The sequence below is a fragment of the Rousettus aegyptiacus genome, unplaced genomic scaffold (genome assembly GCF_014176215.1).
Source record: "Rousettus aegyptiacus isolate mRouAeg1 unplaced genomic scaffold, mRouAeg1.p scaffold_m13_p_6, whole genome shotgun sequence".
In the NCBI taxonomy this organism is placed as follows: domain Eukaryota; kingdom Metazoa; phylum Chordata; class Mammalia; order Chiroptera; family Pteropodidae; genus Rousettus; species Rousettus aegyptiacus.
Window position 1 is genome coordinate 74,061,071 of NW_023416309.1, and position 21,361 is coordinate 74,082,431.

The 21,361-nt window shown below is 44.2% G+C and overlaps 1 protein-coding gene and 1 pseudogene across 1 annotated transcript; both read right to left on the reverse strand.

Annotated features, from left to right (window-relative positions):
* Positions 1–356: 356 nt before the first annotated feature.
* Positions 357–9,212, reverse strand: ALOX15 (arachidonate 15-lipoxygenase). Its single transcript, XM_016142061.2, has 14 exons — positions 8,972–9,212; positions 7,200–7,404; positions 6,842–6,923; positions 6,625–6,747; positions 6,353–6,456; positions 5,992–6,152; positions 5,213–5,356; positions 3,818–4,027; positions 2,338–2,424; positions 2,082–2,251; positions 1,785–1,906; positions 1,087–1,187; positions 813–980; positions 357–703 (listed from the first exon to the last, which is right to left on the reverse strand). The coding sequence occupies exons 1-14, from the start codon at positions 9,104–9,106 to the stop codon at positions 524–526; spliced, it is 1,992 nt and encodes a 663-aa protein (XP_015997547.2). The 5' UTR covers positions 9,107–9,212; the 3' UTR covers positions 357–523.
* Positions 9,213–13,636: 4,424 nt separating this feature from the next.
* Positions 13,637–14,122, reverse strand: LOC107509451 (annotated as a pseudogene).
* Positions 14,123–21,361: the final 7,239 nt, after the last annotated feature.

The following is a 21,361-nucleotide window of genomic DNA, read 5'->3' on the forward strand; positions in this document are numbered from 1 at the left end:
CTTGAGAATTGCTGTGTTAATTGTTTGTTCTGTGTTGTTCTTGGCTTCAGGACATGTAGCTAAATCCCATCTAGTTAAAAAAGATGTGCTACATTCTTTTGCCAGTATTTGATTTAGGATCCTTTGATCTGAGTTCCTTTCATTAGTCTAAAATATCTTTTTGTTGTTAAACTCAGAGCAGTTTCAAAATTATTTTTAAAAACATGGAGTAATATGTATTATTACCCTAGTCTAGTCTTGAAACAGTTTATATTAATGTGACTATTTTGTGCCCTGTGGGAGATGCCAGTGATAATGGAGGAATGGAGAAGAATGGGAAGAGAGGGAGAAATAAAAGGAAATAAGGACTCTAGGTGGTACATCTAAAGTAAAATTTATTCACTGTGGGCATACACAATATAAAGGTGACACTTTAGGGAGGGTACAGATAGGAAGGGACATAGTTGGTGAAGGGTGAGACTGAAAGCAATGGAGTCATGGCTTGGGTGAAGTAGGGGCTGAAACAACCAAAGGCTGGGGGTGCTCATATGGCCACACTGTTTTCCACCAGGCTAGGCCGCAAGTACTCGTAGGGTATGTCCAGCTTTGCATTCCGGACCTCAATTTCCTTATCCAGGGCAGCCAGCTCCTCCCTGAACTTCTTCAGCACAGTTTTGGGCTCAGGGCCTGAAAAATACTCCTCCTCATGCTGGCCCAGAGCCACCTGAGATGGAAAGAAAAAAGCAGCTGAGAGCCTTATGACCCCTAGTTTGGAGTGCCACACTTCCCCACAGCTGCCCCCTTCCTCAGGGATCTGAGCACCTGGCTCTCACCATAAATGGCTGGCGTCTACCCAGCTGCCAAACGATGGACATCTGGAGAGAAGCTTGATGAAAGTTGGGCAATGTTTCCATCACCGTCTTCAGTGTCGCATCCTTGGTGGTCGGCGGGGGCAGCCGCATTGTGCAAGGTGTGTTAGGCACCCAAGAGTACCAATCCAGCTAAGGAGAAGTAGATATCTAGAATCAATGTCTGATAAGCCACCTGCACACAACTCCCTCCCCTACTCCAGGTGCAAATACCCAGTTGCTCCCCTATGATAAGTACCTGGCCCTGGTGTGTGGAGGAGTGCTGGCCAGTGCAGGTAAAGATGCACATAGTGACAAAGTGGCAAACCTGGTCCCGGGACTGTAAGGAGACGGGAAATCCTACAAGGGGTAAGGAAACTTAGAAGCTGTGAGGCCAGGAATAGAAGCAGAGCTCAGAAAAATGAGGCCAAGTAAGGAGAACAAGAGAGGGGAGAAGGGGTGCCAAGGATTATCAGGAACTCTTGTGGGAACTGATATGAGTGCAGGTTGTAATGGGGGAAATGGGGAGATCTGCTGGGAGGGCCCTGCTCGGCGGGGCACTGGTATGGCTCATACTGGCTCACGAGAGTCAGTTACACTAAATGTTCAGGAATTCAGCAAGCCGGTTGACATAACATTGGTAGCCACAGTGGAAATATTTACAATATAGAAATGGATGAATGTTACAAATCGGGGCTTTTTTCCCCAGGGATCCAGATGTTAAAAATTTATGAGCAACCACTGGTCCCACTGCATGCATCTGGGACCTAGAGGGGTTCTTAATGCATAGGATGGGGACCTGTCTCTGAGACGAAAAAGAATCTGAGAAGGCCTTTGGGCATTGTCATTGAGGTTGGACATGCTTCTGGAAGTTTCCATAGATGTAGGGAGGATTCTGGGGAGATTCCAAAGAGGAACCTCTCAGGTTAGAGGCCTCAGGGCAGGGGCTCAACTTACCTAGGTCCTGGGCCCCTTGCAGTCCAATTTCAGTGATCTCTTGACACCAGGTTTGCAGCTCTAGATCCTCTTTCACAGCCTTGTCCATCTTATAGTGAAGATTCACAATTCCTTCTACATAGCTGTCAGCCAAGGAGTTGGGCCAAGTGTGTTGAAGCTGACAGAGAGCCTCAAGGTCCTCTGCCCACATGACCAGGTGAAGGTCCCCAGCCCCCCAACCAAGACATGGACCTCCTGTTTTCCTAGCCTCTTCCTCTCCACTGACCCCCAGCAGCCCTTGTCTTTCCCTTGCCTCACCGAGAGATGATTTCCCAGAGCCTCAGGGCATCGTGGGCATAGAAAGAAGACTTGACGCCCAGGAGTCCCCGGTCAGCCAGGTCATCAGGGGGACAAAATGATCTATAGGTTAGAAAGGCTCCACCTCGCTTGAGTAACTCCACATGGCCTCCCCCACCGGTGCTCACCACCTGAGTTTCAAGAATGGGCAGGGTCAGGCAAATCCACCTGCTGAGGCCAAAGCATGAACTCCAGAATCCCCCTCCTCTCTTTATACCTGGTCGAAAACACCCATGGGAGAAACCAGCCCAGTCCTGGCCCGCACGTTAATTTCCATGGTATATCGCAGGTGGGGGAGCAACAGCTGGAAGGAGACAGCAGAGAAGGGCAAAGTCAGAAGACAGCTGTGGCCAGTCCCTGCAGGATACTGGGGTTGAGGAGCACGAAAGGTACCAGGTCTTCAAGAAAAGCGGTGGCCCCTGGACATCAAGTGTGTTCAGTTGATTTGTAATTCGTGGCTTTCCACAACCCATTGACTTATTGCTCTATGGTAATTGAAAGAAATCATTCTCCTTTTCTTTTCAAAACTGTTCAAGTTCTAGCTCAGTTATTTTCAACCTTTTTTTCATTACCACTCTACTCTAAAGAGCCTTTTTAGATAGTTTTTCCCACTTTCACCCCTGTGAAATTTTAATGCTACAGATATACTATATCTATTCTATAGTGTATGTATATATGTACTTTATACATTAAAATGATAAGCTTTTGCCCCTCCGCAGAACCACTTTCACCTCCTTGGGGAGCATAATTGTTTCCATTGAGAATGCTCTCACCTGCCTCCCTTTGGAACTTCATCTCCTAATCTCTCCTTTTTGTCCATTACGTTCAATTTCTTTCTGTTCTTCAAAATGCCAAGTTTGTGTCTACCTCAGGACCTTTGCACTAGCTTTTCCCTCTACCTAGAACAACATGCCCCTTGATCATTTTATAGTTGGCTCCTCGTATTCTTATTCTCAATGCCATCTGCCTGGGAGCCTTTCCTGACCAGTCTAAACTCACCATCACGTCATTTGATCCCCTGCATCATACTTATCGCAGCTGATATGTTACAACATAGTCTTTATTGTCTGTTAGCCCTAAATGGAAATGAATATTCCCCAAAGATAACTTTGCTTGTCTTGCTTACCACTGGCATCTAGAATGGTTCTTGCCCCATAGGAGGCACCCACGAAAAAAAGTTAAAGGGTGAATACTCTATTCTAATTGTCTGTAAAAACAAAAAAAAAAAACAAAAAAACAAAAAAACAAAAAACAAAACAGGCTATTGTTGTTGACCCGAGCCCCTCTAACTGGCCTATGTGTTACTATTTTAGAACTCTTCAAAACTAGCTGGAAAAATCTTTTATTTGCATGGTCCCTCTTTTTTGATAGACTCCTCAGTCATTTGTGTGTAGTGTTTATATACTGTATGTCTATCTATCTGCACTTTATACATAAAAAGAAGCAAGACTTCTCATCCCCCACCACTCATCCTTCCCACCCCCACCTTGCCCATGAATCATTTTCACTTCTTTGGAAGGTGATGTCACCTGTTGAAAATGCAGAGCAAGCCATACTTTCACTGTCTTTCTCACTTGTCTTTCATTGGCTGGCTCTCCCCACACCCTGAAATTCCACAGAGAAGGTGCCTCCAGAGGTGGGACTGTGCCATGGGGCGAAGAGATGAGCAGACAGGAGAGAAGGAAATAATGTGTTACCTTGAAGATAGGATGTATCGATGGAAGGCACCTCATAGTGGCTACAGCAATAACCTCAGCCATCAAATGTCCCCTCAGAAGATGAGAGTGCAGCTCATGAAGCTGGAAGTCAGAGCTACGGACCCAGCATTTGGCTAGGAGCCAGACCATTGGGGGATCTGTGGGCAGGAAAAGTGGTGGGGGAGGGGATCCGATGCGTGGCAACTGGAGCTGGAGAAAGGATAAGAGTGTAAGGAAAGGGAGGGGATGAGTGCCAGGTGCCCAGCAGATTCCTCACTCCTTTGCATATTTAACCCTTCCTTTTCTCCCAAATTTGCTTAGCTTTCTCCATCTGACTGCTGCTACTCCCTAACAGCCACTATTCCTTCCCCAACATTTCCTACCAGTTTGTTAACAAGCTGCTCTGTTAGCAAGCTGCTCTGCCCCAGGCCTTCTACAGAAACCGTTCTTCCACTGCCTTCTCCAGCCTCCATTTCTCCTTTCAGTTCCCTCAAACTCTTGTTTCCTTTATCCCACACTTTTTTCCCCAGAAATCTCAGTCTCTCTCCAACCTTTCATCACCACCCCTCCCTACACAGCTAAGTGTCTAGCTCTCAGCTAGTCCCTAGGTAGATGTCACAATTTGAATATCTCCCCATCACCTCATAATTGGCTAGACAAAAGCCCACTTAAGCATCTTTGCCTCTTTATTTGTCCTGTTTCTGCAGATGCCTTGACTCTTTCCTCTCTTCTTGAATCTAAGCCAGTTCAGTTTTCCCCCACACTCCCATCCATCTTTTCTCTGTACCTCCATGGCGATTCCCACATCTGAGCGCATCACTTCCACCTTGGACAATTGCTGTAGCATGTCACCCTATTCCCTATATCTAGTATTTCCCTTCTGCAATCCATCCTAAACACAATGGCCCATATAATGTGCCTACAGCATCTTTCACAACAGCCTTCACCAACCTCCTCTGTTCATAGTCCTTGTTTTGACATCCATGGCCCACCGCAGTCTGGCCCTTGTCACCTTCATATTATTCCCCACCACTCCAGCCCAACTGTCCACTGGTAATCTTCTGACTCCTCACACTCAAGATTCCTGCCTGGCCCATTTTTCCTTTGTGTGGAGGAAGGTCCTGTCCCTCCCTCAAGATTCATGCCCACCCCACTTCCCATGACCCTCCCAGACTGTTTCCATCCTCAGGTACTTCCAGGTACTGGAGCTTATTTAGATTTGCCCAATCTGTATCTCCACCTAGATTGCAACTTTCTCTTTGTCCACTTCCTCTTTTAATGCCTCCCCCAGTGCTTTAGCACAAGGTGTTAGCACAGAGTGACTCAGTGAATTTGAGTGAGGGGCTGAGCTGAGAGGGCCAACCATGGGGAAGCAGAAATCCTGGGTCCTCTCACCTGGATGACCATGGGCAAGAGTTTCCCATCAGGCTGCAGTTTCAGCATGACCAGAGGGGCAGCCAGGTACTGCTGGCTACACAGGATGTTGTTAGCCTTGATCCCATCCAGCAGGGAGAAATCAGCTTCAAACAGTGTGCCTCCCTAGATAGGAGCAGAGGAAAAGGGCTGCTGTCAGCATAAGGCATCTTCTTCCCACTCTGCTTCCCCAAAGGAAAAAGAAAAAGAAGAAACTAACTTGTCTCCATCACCTACTTTGTACCAGGTACTGGATCATGTGCTTAAGGCCTCATGTGATTCTTATATGCACTTGAATTAGCCTCAGTTTTATAAAAGAGGACACAGATGACCAGAGAGGATAGGTATCTTGCCTGAAGTCACACAGTTTATTAACAGCAGAGCCACGAATCAAACCCAAGTCTGTCTCACCCTATAATCCATGAGTTTTCTCTCTCAATTGATCCATGTTGATTCCTGATTAATAACCTCACCCTTGACCTGATTTTCTTACTCCACAGCCTCCTCAAATCCTTAGCACCAAGGCCCAGTTATATCATTTTAACTCTGTCTCTATCACCCATCATACATACTTCCTCCACAATATGCATTTCTAATTCAGAGAGGAAGGCCATGTGGTTGTATTTCACTCAAGATTTCTTCTGAATAGAATCCCTTCTTGCTATCAGGCAGCAAGTTGGACCCACATGGACACCACAGCAGGACAAACACTGATCCCACCTCCATTTCACTGTGTGGTCCCCTTTGTGCTATGTCCATACCTGAAGCTCCTTCTCCAGCTGGTCCTGCAGCTCCTCCATTCCTGGAGGGAAAACTAGTCGGGCTGGAAGATGACTGGAGCGTCTAAGCACCATGGGGTTAGTGCCATTAAGAAACTGGTACCCAAATATGGCATCCTCCTTCCAGGAGTCCCGCACCTTCTCTGGGGATGGCAGTTGTGGAGCATACTGTGAGATCTGAGCTCTTACTTCTTCCAACCCCTTCCAAACCATCCCCTCTTGACTCCAGCGTATCGGAGGGACCCAGATCTCAAGTCTCCCAGCCCTGTTTTCCTAGATTAAGGGGGGAGGCGGGGATCTGGGGTAAGAGTCCTAGGAGAAGTAATGGGATAGGGAGACTGACCAGCCAGCTTGCTCTGGCCACACCAGAAAATCCTGTTGAAGTCATTTAGATCCTTCCAGGAAGTCAGAACATTTAAAGAGTCTTTGATAGCTAGGTTGGCCAGCCTTCAAGGAAAGATATGTAAAGAGTTTGAGTTATTCTCAGAATCACACATTACAACCAAAGGCACCCACGTCAGACTATTCCAGCCATGTGAAGTCCACAAGAGCCTCTTGGCCTACACTGGACTAGGACGCCTCCCTCTTACCCAGCCCCCCATTACTTGTTCTCACCCCTTGGCCAGTGAAGCCTCAAAATCAATTCTCTTGTCCTCCAGAAATCTCTCATCTACAGGGAGGTCATTCAAAGTGGTCGCTGCCACATTCAGGATTAACCCATCCTTCCAGTTACCCCACCTGTGGGGCAGAAATGAAATCAGGCATTGGTGCTGGGTAGGGCCAGCACTCCCTGTGGGGTCAGGAGGAGTCAGAAGGCAGGATTCAGGCTAACCGGTACAGCTTCCTTCTCTCTTCCAGCTCCTCTTCCCGGTGTTTTCTGAACAGGCCTTGAGGGTCATCTACCACCGTGCGTCCTAGAAGTGGGGAAGAGGGCATGGCCGGTGAGGCCTCTCCTGAGAGCCTGTCTCCTGTCCTTGCTAAGGCTGCCTCTTCAGCCTCCTTCCTGGGGTGGAAGCCTGACCCTTCCACATCATCCCTCTCCCCAACCTCCAGCAACCTGCTCTTCTGCAATATGCAAAGAACCGGCCCTCCAGTTTCTGCCCCAAAGCACTGTCCTCCCTTCTCCTCTCCCTCATTCCCAGCTTCTCTTGTGTCCCAGAGGTCTCTTCACGCCCTCACCCCACACTCACCAGTGCCCTCGGCTAGGCTCAGGACGCCATTGCCCTTCACCCAGCGGTAACATGGGAACCTGTACTCGTCCCCACTGGCCCCAGGGCCTTGCACAGAGATCCAGTTGCAGAACCAGGAGTCATCCTGAAAGAAGCTCTGTTTGTGCAATTTCACAAACAGCAGCGGCCCCAGGTATTCAGACACATCCTCCTTGAATTCTGTCTCCTGCAGGCAATGTAAGAGGTTCAGCATCCATGGGGTTGCAGGAAGGGACACTTGGAAGGAGCCCTCCTCCCTGGGGCGCCCTTTTTGGAAAGCTGGGTCTCAGGGAAAGTGGGGCAAAAGGAGACAGAAAGAGAATGGGGTCACGTCGAACAGGTGGCCCCATTATGGGTCGTCGAGTTCTTCAGTCCGGGTTGAGGCGGAGAAGGGAAGATGCATTCCTTCCCTCCCTTTTTTCTCCCTGTAGTCATTGATTGTGCCAAGCACTGAACTGGGCACTGGACACCGGCGCCGCGCCTTGGGCTAGCGCACAGTCGCACGTGAAGATACACTATTAACCAAGCAATTACAGCGGGGAGACCACCTCCACTCCAAGGCCGAGCGCCGAGCGCCGCAAAAGCCCCACCCGACCTGGAGGCAGGCTTCCCGAAGGACATTTGAAGTGGAGACCTCCAGTTGAGAAGGGTTTAGCTAGGGAGAGTGAGAGAGAAGAAAAAATAGGGGAAATGAGTGCCAGCGAGAGGACACGAGAGAGCTGGAGGCTGAGCTAGGGCGAACAGCCGCGTGGAGTGGGGCGCTGAGCTCGAGATGTGGGAGATGAGCTGGACCAGATTGTGAAGAGGCTCGAAGGTTAAGGGCTTTGGATTTGGTCTTGAAAACAAACGGAAGCCATTCAAATGTTTTAAGCCGTAGGGAATGTTTTAAGGGTAGGGATGTATTTGGAACAAGTCGCTCTGGCTGCAGAAGGGCTTTCAAGGACCGGAGAGAAAGTGGCGAAGCCTGACAAGAGGCTAAAGGTGGCGTAGGTTCAAGGAGCCTGGTGGTCGGGGGTGGGTAGAAATTTGGACACAGTGCCGGAGATGACCAGGAGATAGAATTGACAGCGCTCAATTCTTGGTTATACAGAGGCAATGGGAGGGGAAGGCTCGAGGGACAGGCACCTGGGGGAGGCAGGAGGAGAGGTCTGAGAGGTGGGAAGAAGCGAGGACCTCACTTGGGGCGTCCATGGTACAGACATCTGGATCAGGGGATCTTGGAGAGAGCTGGACGGGAGGTGGGAATTTGGGGATGGGAATTGCGGAGGAAAAAAAGTAACAAAAGCTATGCGCGAATACGAGGTAGCTGTGATGCAAGAAGGGAAATGGGTCAGGAATTTATTGTTCTCGTCTCTTAGCTTCTGCCCCCCACTCACCCTCCGGGTTTCCCCACCCCACCCGGCCTCACTTGGGTGGTCAAGCCCTCAAGTTAGGAGATCTAGCAATAGCAGAAGAGGTTAGAAACAGCAGCTTTTAAGAACAGGGGAAAGAGGACCCTCCTGGCCGATCCAGGGTCCCTGAGTTTCGAGAAGAGAGAGCACTGTGAACGACAGACACGCAGGAGTGTCCTCTCTATTCCAAGGAGGAGGGCAACGGGAACACTTAGTGAGCCCTTGCAGTGTGCCATGTACCGCCCTAAGGGCTCTGCGTAGCGGTCTCTGAGCTCTCTTTGCGCAGGGGGCACGTCTCTTCTCCGGTATTTGACGGCCTTGGGGACAGGGGTGCAGCCCACCGCTCGGCTCCCGCCCGCTCACCTTGCCCCGCATCGGCCGCAGTCGCGTCCCAAACGCAGCTTCCCCGTGCTGGCCGACCAGCCACAGCTGCACCTTGTTGTTGGAGCCCGCGAAGACTGAGGACCCGGTGGACACACGAACGCAGTACAAACCCATCTTGCTCGAAGAAGTTTCTTGCCTTCGGAGGGGGCAGAAGAGCGGCCGGCTACATAACAGGGCCCGAAACCCCGCCCCTCAGAAATCTTGCGGGAGAGGGGCGGGGGTCAGGGGTGTGGGTAGCAGGCCCGGCCACCTGCCAGGTCCTGCAGCGGACTTCAGCCGGGGACTTGGAGGAGGCCCAAGGTGCGGAACATTATCTTGGCGGGAGGAGGATGGAATGGGAAAGTAGAAGAGAATTTGAGCAGAAAACATGCAGGAAGAAGGAACCGCTGCCTAGCCCAGCAGGCAGACGTGTGGGTGGTTGTAGAGATGGATAAAGGAGGGAGGCAAGGAGACCTGGTCTGCAGCAGCATTTGAAGATGGCATTTGGGTTACCGAATTAATTTGACCAACTTTGAACACTTTCTACTCTACCCTGTGCCAGGCTCTGGAGCTCATCCCTTTCTAGCTTAAGAGTCCCTCCCTCTCTGTTGCCCGTAGCATAAAAATACAAACTGTTGGGAGCCAGGCTGCCCAAAGTCAGAGGAAGCCCCTCGCCTGAATATAGGAACGACTCAGACCTGTAAAGATAAATGTCCTTCCTAACATTGCCCCGGGGGACTAAGGTTCCAGGAACTGGAGACAATAGTATAATCCTTTCAAAACAGCTAGCGCTTTGCTCACGTTACCAAGATAGATAAAGAAAGTTAAGAAGTTAAGACATCTTGTGATTAGGTAGCTCCCACCTAAAACTACATGTTCCCTCCCTTAAACCTGCCCCTATATATGTAACCCCCCTATTTACAATAAACGAGACTTGATCAGAAAGCCTGTCTTGTCTCCATTCTTTGAGCCTCTTGTCCCCCTTCTCCTTCAGTCCTAGGACCTCCGTTGACTGTCCCGCGGGGCGGGACAACAAACTTCTTGGTATTCAAAGCCCTTGATAACCTGACCTGTCCTCCTCCCACCTCATCCCACTGCACCCCATCCTCATCTCTGGTTCCTCCACTTTAGGCTGGAGTGCTATGTTTCCCAGAACCCATCATGTTGTTTGCTTGTAGTCCTTGCTCCTGGAAAATTGTATGCAGCCTTCTAAACCCTGGTTAGACTCCAGTTTTTCAGCGAAGTCTTCCTTGGCCACTTCACTCCTCCCCACTCCCCTCACCAGAGTTAATCAGCTTCTCTTCTACTGCTTTAACTCTGTGCACACTTCTATTATTTCACACTTAGTAAACAGTAGTTGTTTATGTCCATATGCCCCGCCTAGGTGAGCTCCTAGGGCCACATTTCCAGTATGATTTACCGACTTTTGTTTCTCCTGGATTTAGCACAACATCAGGCTGTGGATGTCAATAAGTGTTTCCTGAAACACACTGAACTGAAAAATCAATTATAAATAAGTCCTTCTCTTGCAGGGGAAAACAGCAAACAAGTAACTCCCAGACAGTGTAAATAATAAGGGAATACTAAAACAAACTCTGGTACCACCATGATATGGACTACTTGTCAGCCTGGTAAAACAAATGAAGTTGATGGAAAATGTCCGTAATGTCTATTTTCTCCTTCATTTATTTTTTTAGTGGAAAGTACATTCATTTGATTCAAAGTTCACAAGATTCACTAGTGTCTCCCTCTCTCTTGGCCCAAGCCACCTCGTTCCTCAGCCCTCGGTTGTCACTGTCACCAGTCTCTTTTGTGCACATTCACAAATAAGTACATACCTAAACTCTTTGTCTTTTTTTCTGCACATGGTAGCAAACTTTACATACTGTTCTGTACCTTGTTTTTCCAAATTGCAACATAAATCAGAAGATACTTCCATGTCGGTACTTAAAGAGCTTCCTTGTCCTTAAAGTTGACATTGTTTTGATGTAATATAATATATTTGATGTAATATAATATATGATACCAGTTTCTTGTAAGTGGACATTTAACTTGCTTGCAATCTTTTGTAACTATAAAGATTGGTTTTTTTGCTGAAAAAAATTACCTGGTATATATTTATCATTTCTCATATGTGAGTATATCTGTAGTACAAAATCCTAGAAATGAAACTTCTAGGCCAAAAGCATGTGTAATTTTGGTAGAAATTGCTAACTAGCCCTCCGTAGAAGTTGTGCCTATCTACACTCCCATCACTGAGTCCACTCATTCTCCCTCACTCTTGCCAATAGTATGTTGATAAACATTTTTACCTTAGCCAATTTGATAGATGAAAAATGGTACTCTAGTGTAATTTTATTTGCATGTCTATTATTATGAATAAGGCTGAGTATCTTTTTATATTGTAGGAGCCATTTGCATTTCCTTTTCTGTGAACTAGCTATCCCATTTTTCCATTGGATTTTGGTCTTTTTCTTATTGATTTGTAAGAACTATTACTATATTAGGAAAATTAGCCCTTTTCCAGCTCTATCACTACTAGGAGGGTCCCAATAGCAATGATAGTCCTTTTTATCTACCTCAACTCCTTAGAACCCAAATTCTGGTCTATAGTATTTTTCTCCACTAAAAGAAATCTGAGATCCTTAGAAAGTAGCTGACTCCAAGCCTTAGGGCAGGTAAAACTCAGGATAACTTAAAGCATTATTGTTGTTAAAAAAAAAAAAATTAAGGGTGCTCTCAGAAAGTCATAGCAGTGCTAATAGGGCAAGATGTTCAATTTGAGGGGCTCCCATTGGCTATGTTGTGACTTTTGAGGAGCAAAGACTAAATAGGTAGGGTTAATTGAAATAAGTAAATGTATTAGTTAGAATGCTTTCTAATTGTAAGTAACCAAAAAATCAATTGGTTAATTAGTTGTAGTTAACCCCCCCCCGAAAAAAAAATCAATTCAAAATGACTCGAACAATAAGGAAAATTATTATTTCAGAAAAAAAGAAGCCTCTAGGGTGGTTAGTTCAATGGTTCAACAGCATTATCAAGGAGCCAAGGTTTCTTTTATTTTATTTTATTTTATTTTATTTTATTTTATTTTCTTCTATTTTTCTGTTCTTCATCAGTTAACTCAATGAATTATCTTCATGGCAAACTGCCAACTACCACTCCAGGAATCCCATAGAGGCATAACAACATTCACCGGAAAAAGAAAGACCATTTCTTCCTGTGCCTCCCTTTTTAAGAACAAGAGAAGCTTTCCCAGAAACCATCCAGCAGTTTCCCCTTATCTATCTTTGGCCAAAACTGGGCACCAAACCCAAATCTTTCAAACAATCAAGGAAAATAAAACCACCATGATCATCTTAACCTAGTCAAGATTTACCCCGGAGTTACATACATGAGGAAGGATGGCAACACAAACATATTTGGGGCCCCACCAATAAGCAAGAAATAAATACTTCATAGCAATATTTAAATAAAGAAAAATTACTGTAAACTGTTACAAAAATGTATAATACAAAAGATCGATTATACTAGGATTTTTGAAATTTTTTTAGGTTTTATAAGAAAGGGAGTATTACTAAATATGAGTATGTGTGTTTCTTCTAAGTACACATCTATTTATAGTGAACAAATATATGCTCGTTTCCACCGTGAAATGGAAAAGGATGAAAACATGGAACTGCGTATGAGCCAAATAGTCCCAGAAAAAATAGGAACTGTTCCAAGAACAGAAAAGACTGATCAGCACATGTGGCTACACATGATAACCAAGTAGAAAGGAGGCCCAGCCAGTTAACCAGCACTGGTTACATTCCATGCCCAAGGAGAAAGGGGATCTTGAGCCAAATGTCCTAAAGATGAGCACAATTGTGCAAACACAATCCTTCTCTCCCATGAGATGAATCCACTAGATGCTCCCATAACTATATGGCATTAATAATGCATAATTTTCAAATAATGCTAACAAAGCAAGTTAATGTATCATAATGACAATAAGGGATTCCATAACTCTGGCCAAGTGGAACTAAAGGAATACATCATCTCATATGCAAAAACTAAAAACACGAGGAAGATATAAACAAACATTAAAAGACTTATTGGAGTAACAAGAGAAGTTTTACTATAACAAAGATAGCTTCTTGGGAGAAACTACAATCTTCAAGCATGAATCAACCTGTTGAGAAACCCAATTCTAGCACTTCAGTGCATATGAGGTTCTGAGACAATATTCTTTGGAGGGTATACAGGATCTGATAAAATTTTGGTACCACCAAGAAAACATCAAAAGAAGTATTTCAGCAAACTTAAGAAAGTATGTTTTTTCTAGAGAAAAATAAGAATGATGTTTTTGAACAATTTAGTGAACTAATGAATTAAATCCCTGGTGTTGGTGTTTTAAATTAAATTTAAGTGTAATGATAGTAAGTTTTGTAATCACTGTATTTGTGTTTATATTGTGTACTGTTTAAAGTATATTCAAATAACCATCATATTAAATCTGTAATTGCAATTTAAGTTGTTTAAGGAAATTGATGAAGTTTGTAATCAATGTTTAAATATTAAATGTTATTTTTCAAAGTTCTGTTTATATATACATGTTTAATAAATCGAGCATTAAAAAATACAAATATTTGTGGGGTGTTTTCTCCATAAACAAAAATATTATCAAACTTTAAAGCTGCCGTCAACAATGTGCATAAACTCTATCAACAATAAACATAGATAAAAACCTGAAAGGATATAAACCAAAGTATTAGCAATGATTATTTCTAAGGAGTGGTAAGAGGTGGGGAAGGGACTTTCATTTTTTACATACTCTGGATTTTTTTAAATTTTTTACAGAAGCATGAGTTATTTCTGTAATCTCAAATTTTCATTTTTTTCCCCATAGATTATATTTTTATTACCTTTTAGCTGTGATGTTCCAAGACTGCTTTAACTACTTCTTGGTATCTCAGCTAAGAATACCTGCCTCAATTCCACCTGGAAATCCACCATAGGTACTTGTTGCTGCTGAGATTGCCTCGGCTACAGCTGACACTCTTGGTTGCTCAGTGAAGCTGTATTTCTACATTTGACTTGGACTTCCACCTCTGGTACATACCATTCCATAGTCCCTCTTAAGTGTAATTGATCCCTGGTCCACTTCATCATGTCATTGGCTGCTCCTCAGAACAGAACATCAGGCATCTCCAGCGGCTGCTCTGCTCACCTCAAAATTTTAATCTTGAACAAAATTCAAGACTCTAAATGCTATCATAAAAGCATTAATTATAATTAATCAAATGTGGCTATAAGGCAAGCCCCAACTGAAGTTCAAATTTTCTTTTGTAAATGAAATTCATAAAGATCAAAATGTAGTGGATAAAACTCAACATCTATAGAAATGGCAGAAACTTCATCATTTTCTTGTGTACCAAAAGTGTGATTGAAGAGCTGGGAAGACACCGAAAAGTCATTCACAGTAATGTCCAGGTAGTTTCAGCAAGGTTAGATTATGATGTGGTTGGGACCTTGAAAGGTAAAACCCAGGCCATTTCCCCCCTTTTTGAATAAGAATATCTATGGTAGTTATTCTATGCCTGTTCCACCATTATATATTGGAAGGAGGTGGGCAAATGACTTTCTCTTTAGTTCATAGGTCTTCAGAAGGAGAGGAATTTCACTCAAATGTGTACTTAGGGAACAGTTATACTTAAGAAAATGTACTTGATAAATGATATATCTCATCCAAACTGGACCTAATTTAGGTGATGAAATTCTGGGCTTGAAGCTGATGCTATAATAGGACTAGAGTTTGAAGTGTCTTGAATGGGGCTGAGTATTTTTCATGCGGGAGGAACATGAATTATTAGGGGCCAGAGGGCATACAGTGGTAGCTGGTCTTCAGAACAGCCCTCAGTAATCCCTACCTTATAATATTCATGCTTTTGCATAGTCTCCTCCCAAGTTGTATCAGGGTAGGTCTGTAAACCAATAGAATATGGCAGAAGTGATGATATGTGACTCCTGAAGCTAGGCCCTAAAAAACATTGCTTTCTCTCTCTCCCTCCCCCCCCCCCACCTCTCTCTCTCTCTCTCAGCTGCCATGTCACAAGGACACTCAAGAAACTGTGTGGAGAGGTCCGTATGGCAAGGAATCGAGCCTTCTTGCCACAAGCCAGTGAGGAGCTGAGGCCTCCAACCAGTGAGGGAGCCATCTTGGAAATAGATCCTCCAGCCCAGTCAGCAGTCAGCCTTCAGATGATGCAGCCCCAGTTGAAACCCATGAGAGACCTGAACTAGAACCACCTGACTCTCAGAAACTGTGAGATAATAAGCATTTATTGTTCTAAGTCACAGAGTTTTGAGGCAGATAATGGTAATATGCAATAAACAACTGATATGGTCAATGTACTTATTTTCTGAATTCCCAAACTCACGAGCCTGTGTTAAGCTAAAATATATTCATGATGAACTGACCACTTACAAAATTAGTCCCCACTCAGGTACTCCTCCCTACCAACTGTACCCATTTAATTGGCTGCAAAGTAAAACTTCAAATTTTAAAAAAGAAGACTTCACAAAGTCCATGGAAGTAATGTTAGAAAACTAATCAATCAGCAAAACAATTGACAAATAATGTTGTTGTTGAAAGAAGAGCCATCCACCTGAGATCATTTAAATAGAGGCTAAGCAGGTTTTCAGGACAGACTGTCAATAGGTAACACATTGGTTGTAATCAAAGGGACAGGCGTGGAAAACCAGCAAAGCTTTTATATGCAAGTGATGTCCACTGGTCACTTCTGTATGTCCTCCTCTGACCCTGTGTGGCTCCTGTGCACTGACAACAGATGGTACCCTCAAATTAAGGACAGAGAAAACCCTGGACCCTGCTTATCTCTGTAGCTCCTCCCAGTCCTTACTCATCAGTCTTTTCCCATAGCCATCATCTATGCACAGGAGTCATTCCCAATCCTTTTATGTCCAGGCTTTTGAAACCTAAAATTCAAAACTGAGACTCAAGTGCAGTAGGCCCAAATGAAATCATGGAGGAGAGTACCAGGCCTATAAAAACTCGTATGTCAATGTTGTATTTTACAAGTATTATTTCATCAAAGTGGGGCCCAGGTCGAAAGAAGGTAATGTAATTTAATGGATTATAAATATTGCTCCAAAATTAATGGAGGAAAGAGAACAGGGTACAAGAGAGCAAATAAATTGCTAAGTGCTCTGTATTGCATGATGTAATTCTTCCAGTAAACCTTCTGGACCTTCCATGAAAATTATAAAATGTTTGATATTATGTGATTTTGAGTGAACTGAATTTTGCTTCTAAGTTTACTCAGAGACCATCAAAGACAACATATTGGGAGCTGGGATGAGAGGCAAGAGATATATTAAGACTGTTAGTCTGAAGACTTCCACAGAAATTTGGGGAGACCTTTAAGGTTCTCTAGGCTGGGAAAAGTAAGGGACAGGGATGTTCCTAATATACAATTATACTACATTTGCGATCCCAGGATATTGAAACTAAGGCGGTATAAGCCAACTACACGTTGATCCTCAGCAAGAAGTACACCCTCTTCATTTCTGCCAAATTTTGGATAATCAATGCCATGGTATTCATGCTAATCCCACACAAACCTCTATGGTCCTAGAAAATCCACTGCAAAGACAAAGAGAAGCTATGTAACTACACTAAAATCAGTTTCATAGCCTTCAAGAAATGGATGCGCAATCTCAGATTGGATGTTTCAGTAGGAAGCTATGTAAACACCATTGTGTAAACTTAGAGCCACTGAGCTTAAGAAACTCTCTGGTGAAATGACCTGTGGTAGAAGACCTCAATTTCTGGTATTGACCAGCCTTCAGAAACCCCATTCTTTGAGAGTGGAGCTTTTCAGGAAGCATATATGATATCCTTGAAATTGATCAGCCTACACTCTATTCCTTCTGCTGAAACCGGATTCCATTACCCATTTGAAGGACCGTGGGTTGCTTATATATTTTTGGTGATTATAAATAAAGCTGTCATAAAGATGTGTGCATAGGTTGCTGTGTGAACATATGTTAATTTAAGTATGAATATCTAAGATTGAGATTGCTGATTTTATATGGAAAGTGTATGTTTTTTATAATTTTTTATTTTTCAGTTATAGATAGCATACAATACTATATTAGTTACAGGTGTACAGCATAGTAATTAAACATCTATATAACTTACAAAGTGATCACCCCAATAAATCTAGTTACCCTCAGACATGGTACATAGTTATTACAATATTATCGGTTATATGCTTTATGAATACTTTATACCTCCATGACTATTTTGTAACTAACATTTTGTTCTTCTTAATCTCATCCCTTTTTTTCACTGATCCTCCCAAAGCCCCTCCCATTTTATAACTCTCAAAATGTTGTTTCTATGAGTTTGTTTCTTTTTATGAATTTCTTTTGTCATTTGTTTGTTTTTTGGTTCCACATACACATGCAATCATATGGTATTTGTCTTCCTCTATCTGACTTACTCCACTCAGCACAATACCCTCTAGGTCCATCATGAAATATCTTTTTCCATTCCCTTCCTTTTAGTGTATGTGTGTCTTTCAACCTGATGAAGTCTTTTGTAGGCAGCATATGTAGGGTCTTGTTTTCTTGTTGATTCAGCCACGCTATCTTTTGATTGGAGTATTTCTTTTTCATTTGAAGTTCTTATTGATAAACATGTATTGTCATTCTTTATTTAGACTTTTGATACATATTTTTTCTTCTTCTTAAAGAAGTCACTCCAATATTTCCCGTAATACTGGCTTGGTGGATGATGAACTCCTTTAGATTTTTCTTGTCTGGGAAGCTCTTTATTTGTCCTTCAATTATAAATAACTTCTCTGGGTAGAGTATCCTTAGTTGTGGGTCCTGGGTTTTCATCACTTTGAAAATTTTGTGCCAAGCCCTTCTGGCCTGTAAAGTTTCTGTTGAAAAGTCAGCTGACAGGCTTATGGGCACTTCTTTGTATATAACTAATCACTTATCTCTTGTTGCTTTGAAGATTCTCTCTTTGAATTTAACCTTTGGCACTTTAATTGTGATGTGTCTTGGTGTGGACCTTTTTGAGTTCATCTTGTTTGGGACTCCCTGAACTTCCTGGGGTTATATGTCTATTTCCCTCACCAGGTTAGAGAAGTTTTCCATCATTATTTCTTCAAATATATTTTCAATTCCTCGCTCTCCCTTTTCTTTCGCGTACCCTTATGATGTGAATGTTGTTATACTTGATGTTGTCTCATAGGCTCCTTAAACTACCTTCGTTTTTTGTTGTTGCTGTTCTGATTGGGTGTCCTCTGCTCCCTCAGCCTCTTTGTCATTGATTCGATCTTCTGTTTCATCCATTCTGTTGATTCTCTTCATCTCAGATACCGAATTCTTCATTTCTGACTAGTTCCCTTTCATGTTTTCCATTGCCGGAGCCAGCCGGCTAAAGTCGAACAGCACCTGTAAGAGGCGGGTGAAGCCTAAGAAAAAAGAAGACAGGAAAGAACGTTCAGGAGGGCATACAGTCAATGCTGCAGCCCCGAGCTTATTGAGCACAGCATATTTATACCCTACAAAGCAGGTGAGAAGCAAACACCCACAAGTATGTGTTGGGAGCTGCGCCCTTGGTTTCTCAAGCCCTCAGGCTGTGAGAACCAAACCCATGATAAACAAGTCTTTCCGAGAAGCTGGCTGACCACCAAAGGTGCTGATAGTCTCCTGCTCTCCCCCCCACCTCGTACTTCCCCCTGTCCTTACCGCTCCTCACACCACCAGCTGAAGACCAATCATATTGCAACAGGTACCCTTTGCCTGCCCCCCTTTGTTCTTGCTGTATAAATATGTTTGTTATCCAAAAATAAAATTTGAGGCTTGATCAGAATACTGTCTTGCCTCCACTCCTTTTTCTCCGCTCGTTTTTCCTTACAGGCTGGGTCTCCCTCGCCCCCACCAAATAACAAGTCCCGCGGGTCGGGACAAGTATGTAACTAATTGCTGATATTTACTCAGGAAACTTTGTAGCTATCTAAACATACTCTTTCCCATGGTCAAAGGACCTTCAGTTTCTCTCCCTCAAGCCAGGTGCACCTCCTCCCGGGCCAGCAGACTGCACAGCTTGCCAACTTTGCAAAACTCCCAGCTTTACTGGCATTTTAATTCTGCCTCAAAATGGCTCCCGACATTCCATCTCTATTTTTATGTTTTCTATCTCTCTGTTAAAGTTCTCAGAGTTCATCTACTATTCCCCTAAGGTCCTTGAGCATCTTTATAAGGAGTGTTCTGAACTCTGCAGCTGATATATTGCTTGTCTCCATTTTGATGAATTCTTTTTTTCTGAACCTTCGTTCTTTTCTATCATGTGGGCCCAAGTTGTGGGCCTACAAAAGCCGCTTCCAGTGATTTATTCCCTACAAATGAGTTATTTTGGCTCCTGCTGCAAACTTTCACAAAATCTCTCTGTTTCTTGTCTCCCCATTTTGGCTGTCTCCTTGTGTTTGTTTCTATGTATTAAGCAGGGCTTCTAAGTCTCCCAGTCTTAGTAGAGCGCCTTTATGTAGTAGGTGTGCTGTGGGGCCCCTTGGCTCAGACCTAGGAGAGGTCCAACTGCAGGCCAAGTTAAGGCACAGCCTATGCACCTCCATGGTCACTTGTTAAGAGTCACCAAGCATTCTATATATAGCTGTTACCCATGCTGGGCTAATAGGTACCTCGAGGAGCTAAGTCATAAATGGAGGTCGGCTGCCCCTGGCGCAGGGCTTGGGACTGCTCAGCAAGAGGTACAGGGCATGCTGAGACCAGATGCTGCTTCTTTAGGTTTTGTAAGCCTTTGAGAGATTTTGTGAAAGTTTGCAGCAGGAGCCAAAATAACTCATTTGTAGGGAATAAATCACTGGAAGCGGCTTTTGTAGGCCCACAACTTGGGACAGTTGAAGTCTCAGGGAATCCCCTGGGCAGAGCAACCTGTTCTATCCAGGTTGTTGGCACCTACTGGGAACGGGGAGGGCTCAACAAAGAAACAATGGCTTCTGCCTGCCCCACTGTCTGAAAAAGAGCCACCCTCCACTTTTGTCCTGAAGCCCGATAACTCGGCACCTCCTTGTATGTCCTTGGTGCCCTTTGAGCAGCTGCCCCAAGACTGGAGCTCAGAGCAAAAGAGTCCATCAGCGAGTAAGGCCAGGCATGAGCTTTTTAAGAGGAATGTCTGTGACTGCCACAGCCCTCCATCTTACTCAGTTACAACCTCCGCAGGTTTTTACAGTCAGAAATTGTGTGGACGTCTCTTCCCTATACTGGAACCCTGGGCTGGGGAGCCCAGTGTGTGGTGGGACCCTTCGCTCCCCAGGTGTTGTAGGTGACTCTGCAGCCAAGATAGCCTTCCCGATTCTCCATTGCCATGTGCAATTGAGACACCAGGCCATTTCGTGTCTCCACACCTCCTACCATCTTGAGGTGACATGTTATTCGAGGTGACCTAGTTGTAGGGCTTCCATTCAGCCAAACCGCTGGTGACTCCATGTACTGGTTGCTCTGTAGTTTTGTTATAATTTTGGTATGGTCACTAGAGGATGCATGTATAGCCACTACCTTCTACACCATCTTGAATATAAATATTGGAAAGTGTATGTTTAACTTTATAAGAAACTTCCAAACAGTTTTCCATAGTGGTTGTACTAGTTTGCATTCCCACCAGAGTGGAAATAAAGATCACGTAAATGAGAACGGAGGCTATTTATTCAGAGCTCCTACACAACAGGGGAGTCAGACACCATCACTTGCATTTGGCAAAGACTCCAAGGCAGGCAAGGTAGTTGGAAATCTTTACAGTGGAAAAATGGGAGAACTTCAGGTATTTCCTAATTCAATGCTGTTGGCCTGGGAAAACTATAGGTGGGCTAACTAGAACTAGGGCATCCTATGTGATTAGTTAGGAGAGATCTTTTGTCTTTTTCTGGTTGTCCTAAATTGGAAGGTGGGTCAAAATTAGGGAAGCTGGTGGTTATTGACCAATTGCTAACCTTTTGGGGACAAGAGGCTGCAGTTTGGCTTCCTAGACTTGAAGTTGGAGTTACACTAGAAATCCTCTACCAGGCCAGTAGTGTAAATGCTTAACCAGATTTCCTCCACTGTTAAATAAGATCTGACATGGTCCAACCCGCCTGTCTAGCATAGTAGTGGTGCAGTTTGTGGTCTAAAACATCCCGCTGAAGCAGAAAACACACGGGACAGGGAAATTCCTTGACCCAGGCATGTGCAGAGTAATTACCAATAAAACCTAAGGTAAATTTTTATTATACGGTTATTATAATAAATTTACGTTGTGGTTTTACCCTCCCCTTTAGGGCTTTCAAGGAGGATTCTGGGTAAGCGCATGCCCAG

Coding starts and splice junctions, on each gene's coding strand:
- ALOX15 (XM_016142061.2), bottom strand. CDS start 9,106: ATGGGTTTGTACTGCGTTCGTGTGTCCACCGGGTCCTCAGTCTTCGCG. Junction 6,457..6,624: donor GAGGCTTCACTGGCCAAGGG/GTGAGAACAAGT, acceptor CTTTCCTTGAAG/GCTGGCCAACCTAGCTATCA. Junction 5,357..5,991: donor AGCTGGAGAAGGAGCTTCAG/GTATGGACATAG, acceptor GCTCCTATCTAG/GGAGGCACACTGTTTGAAGC.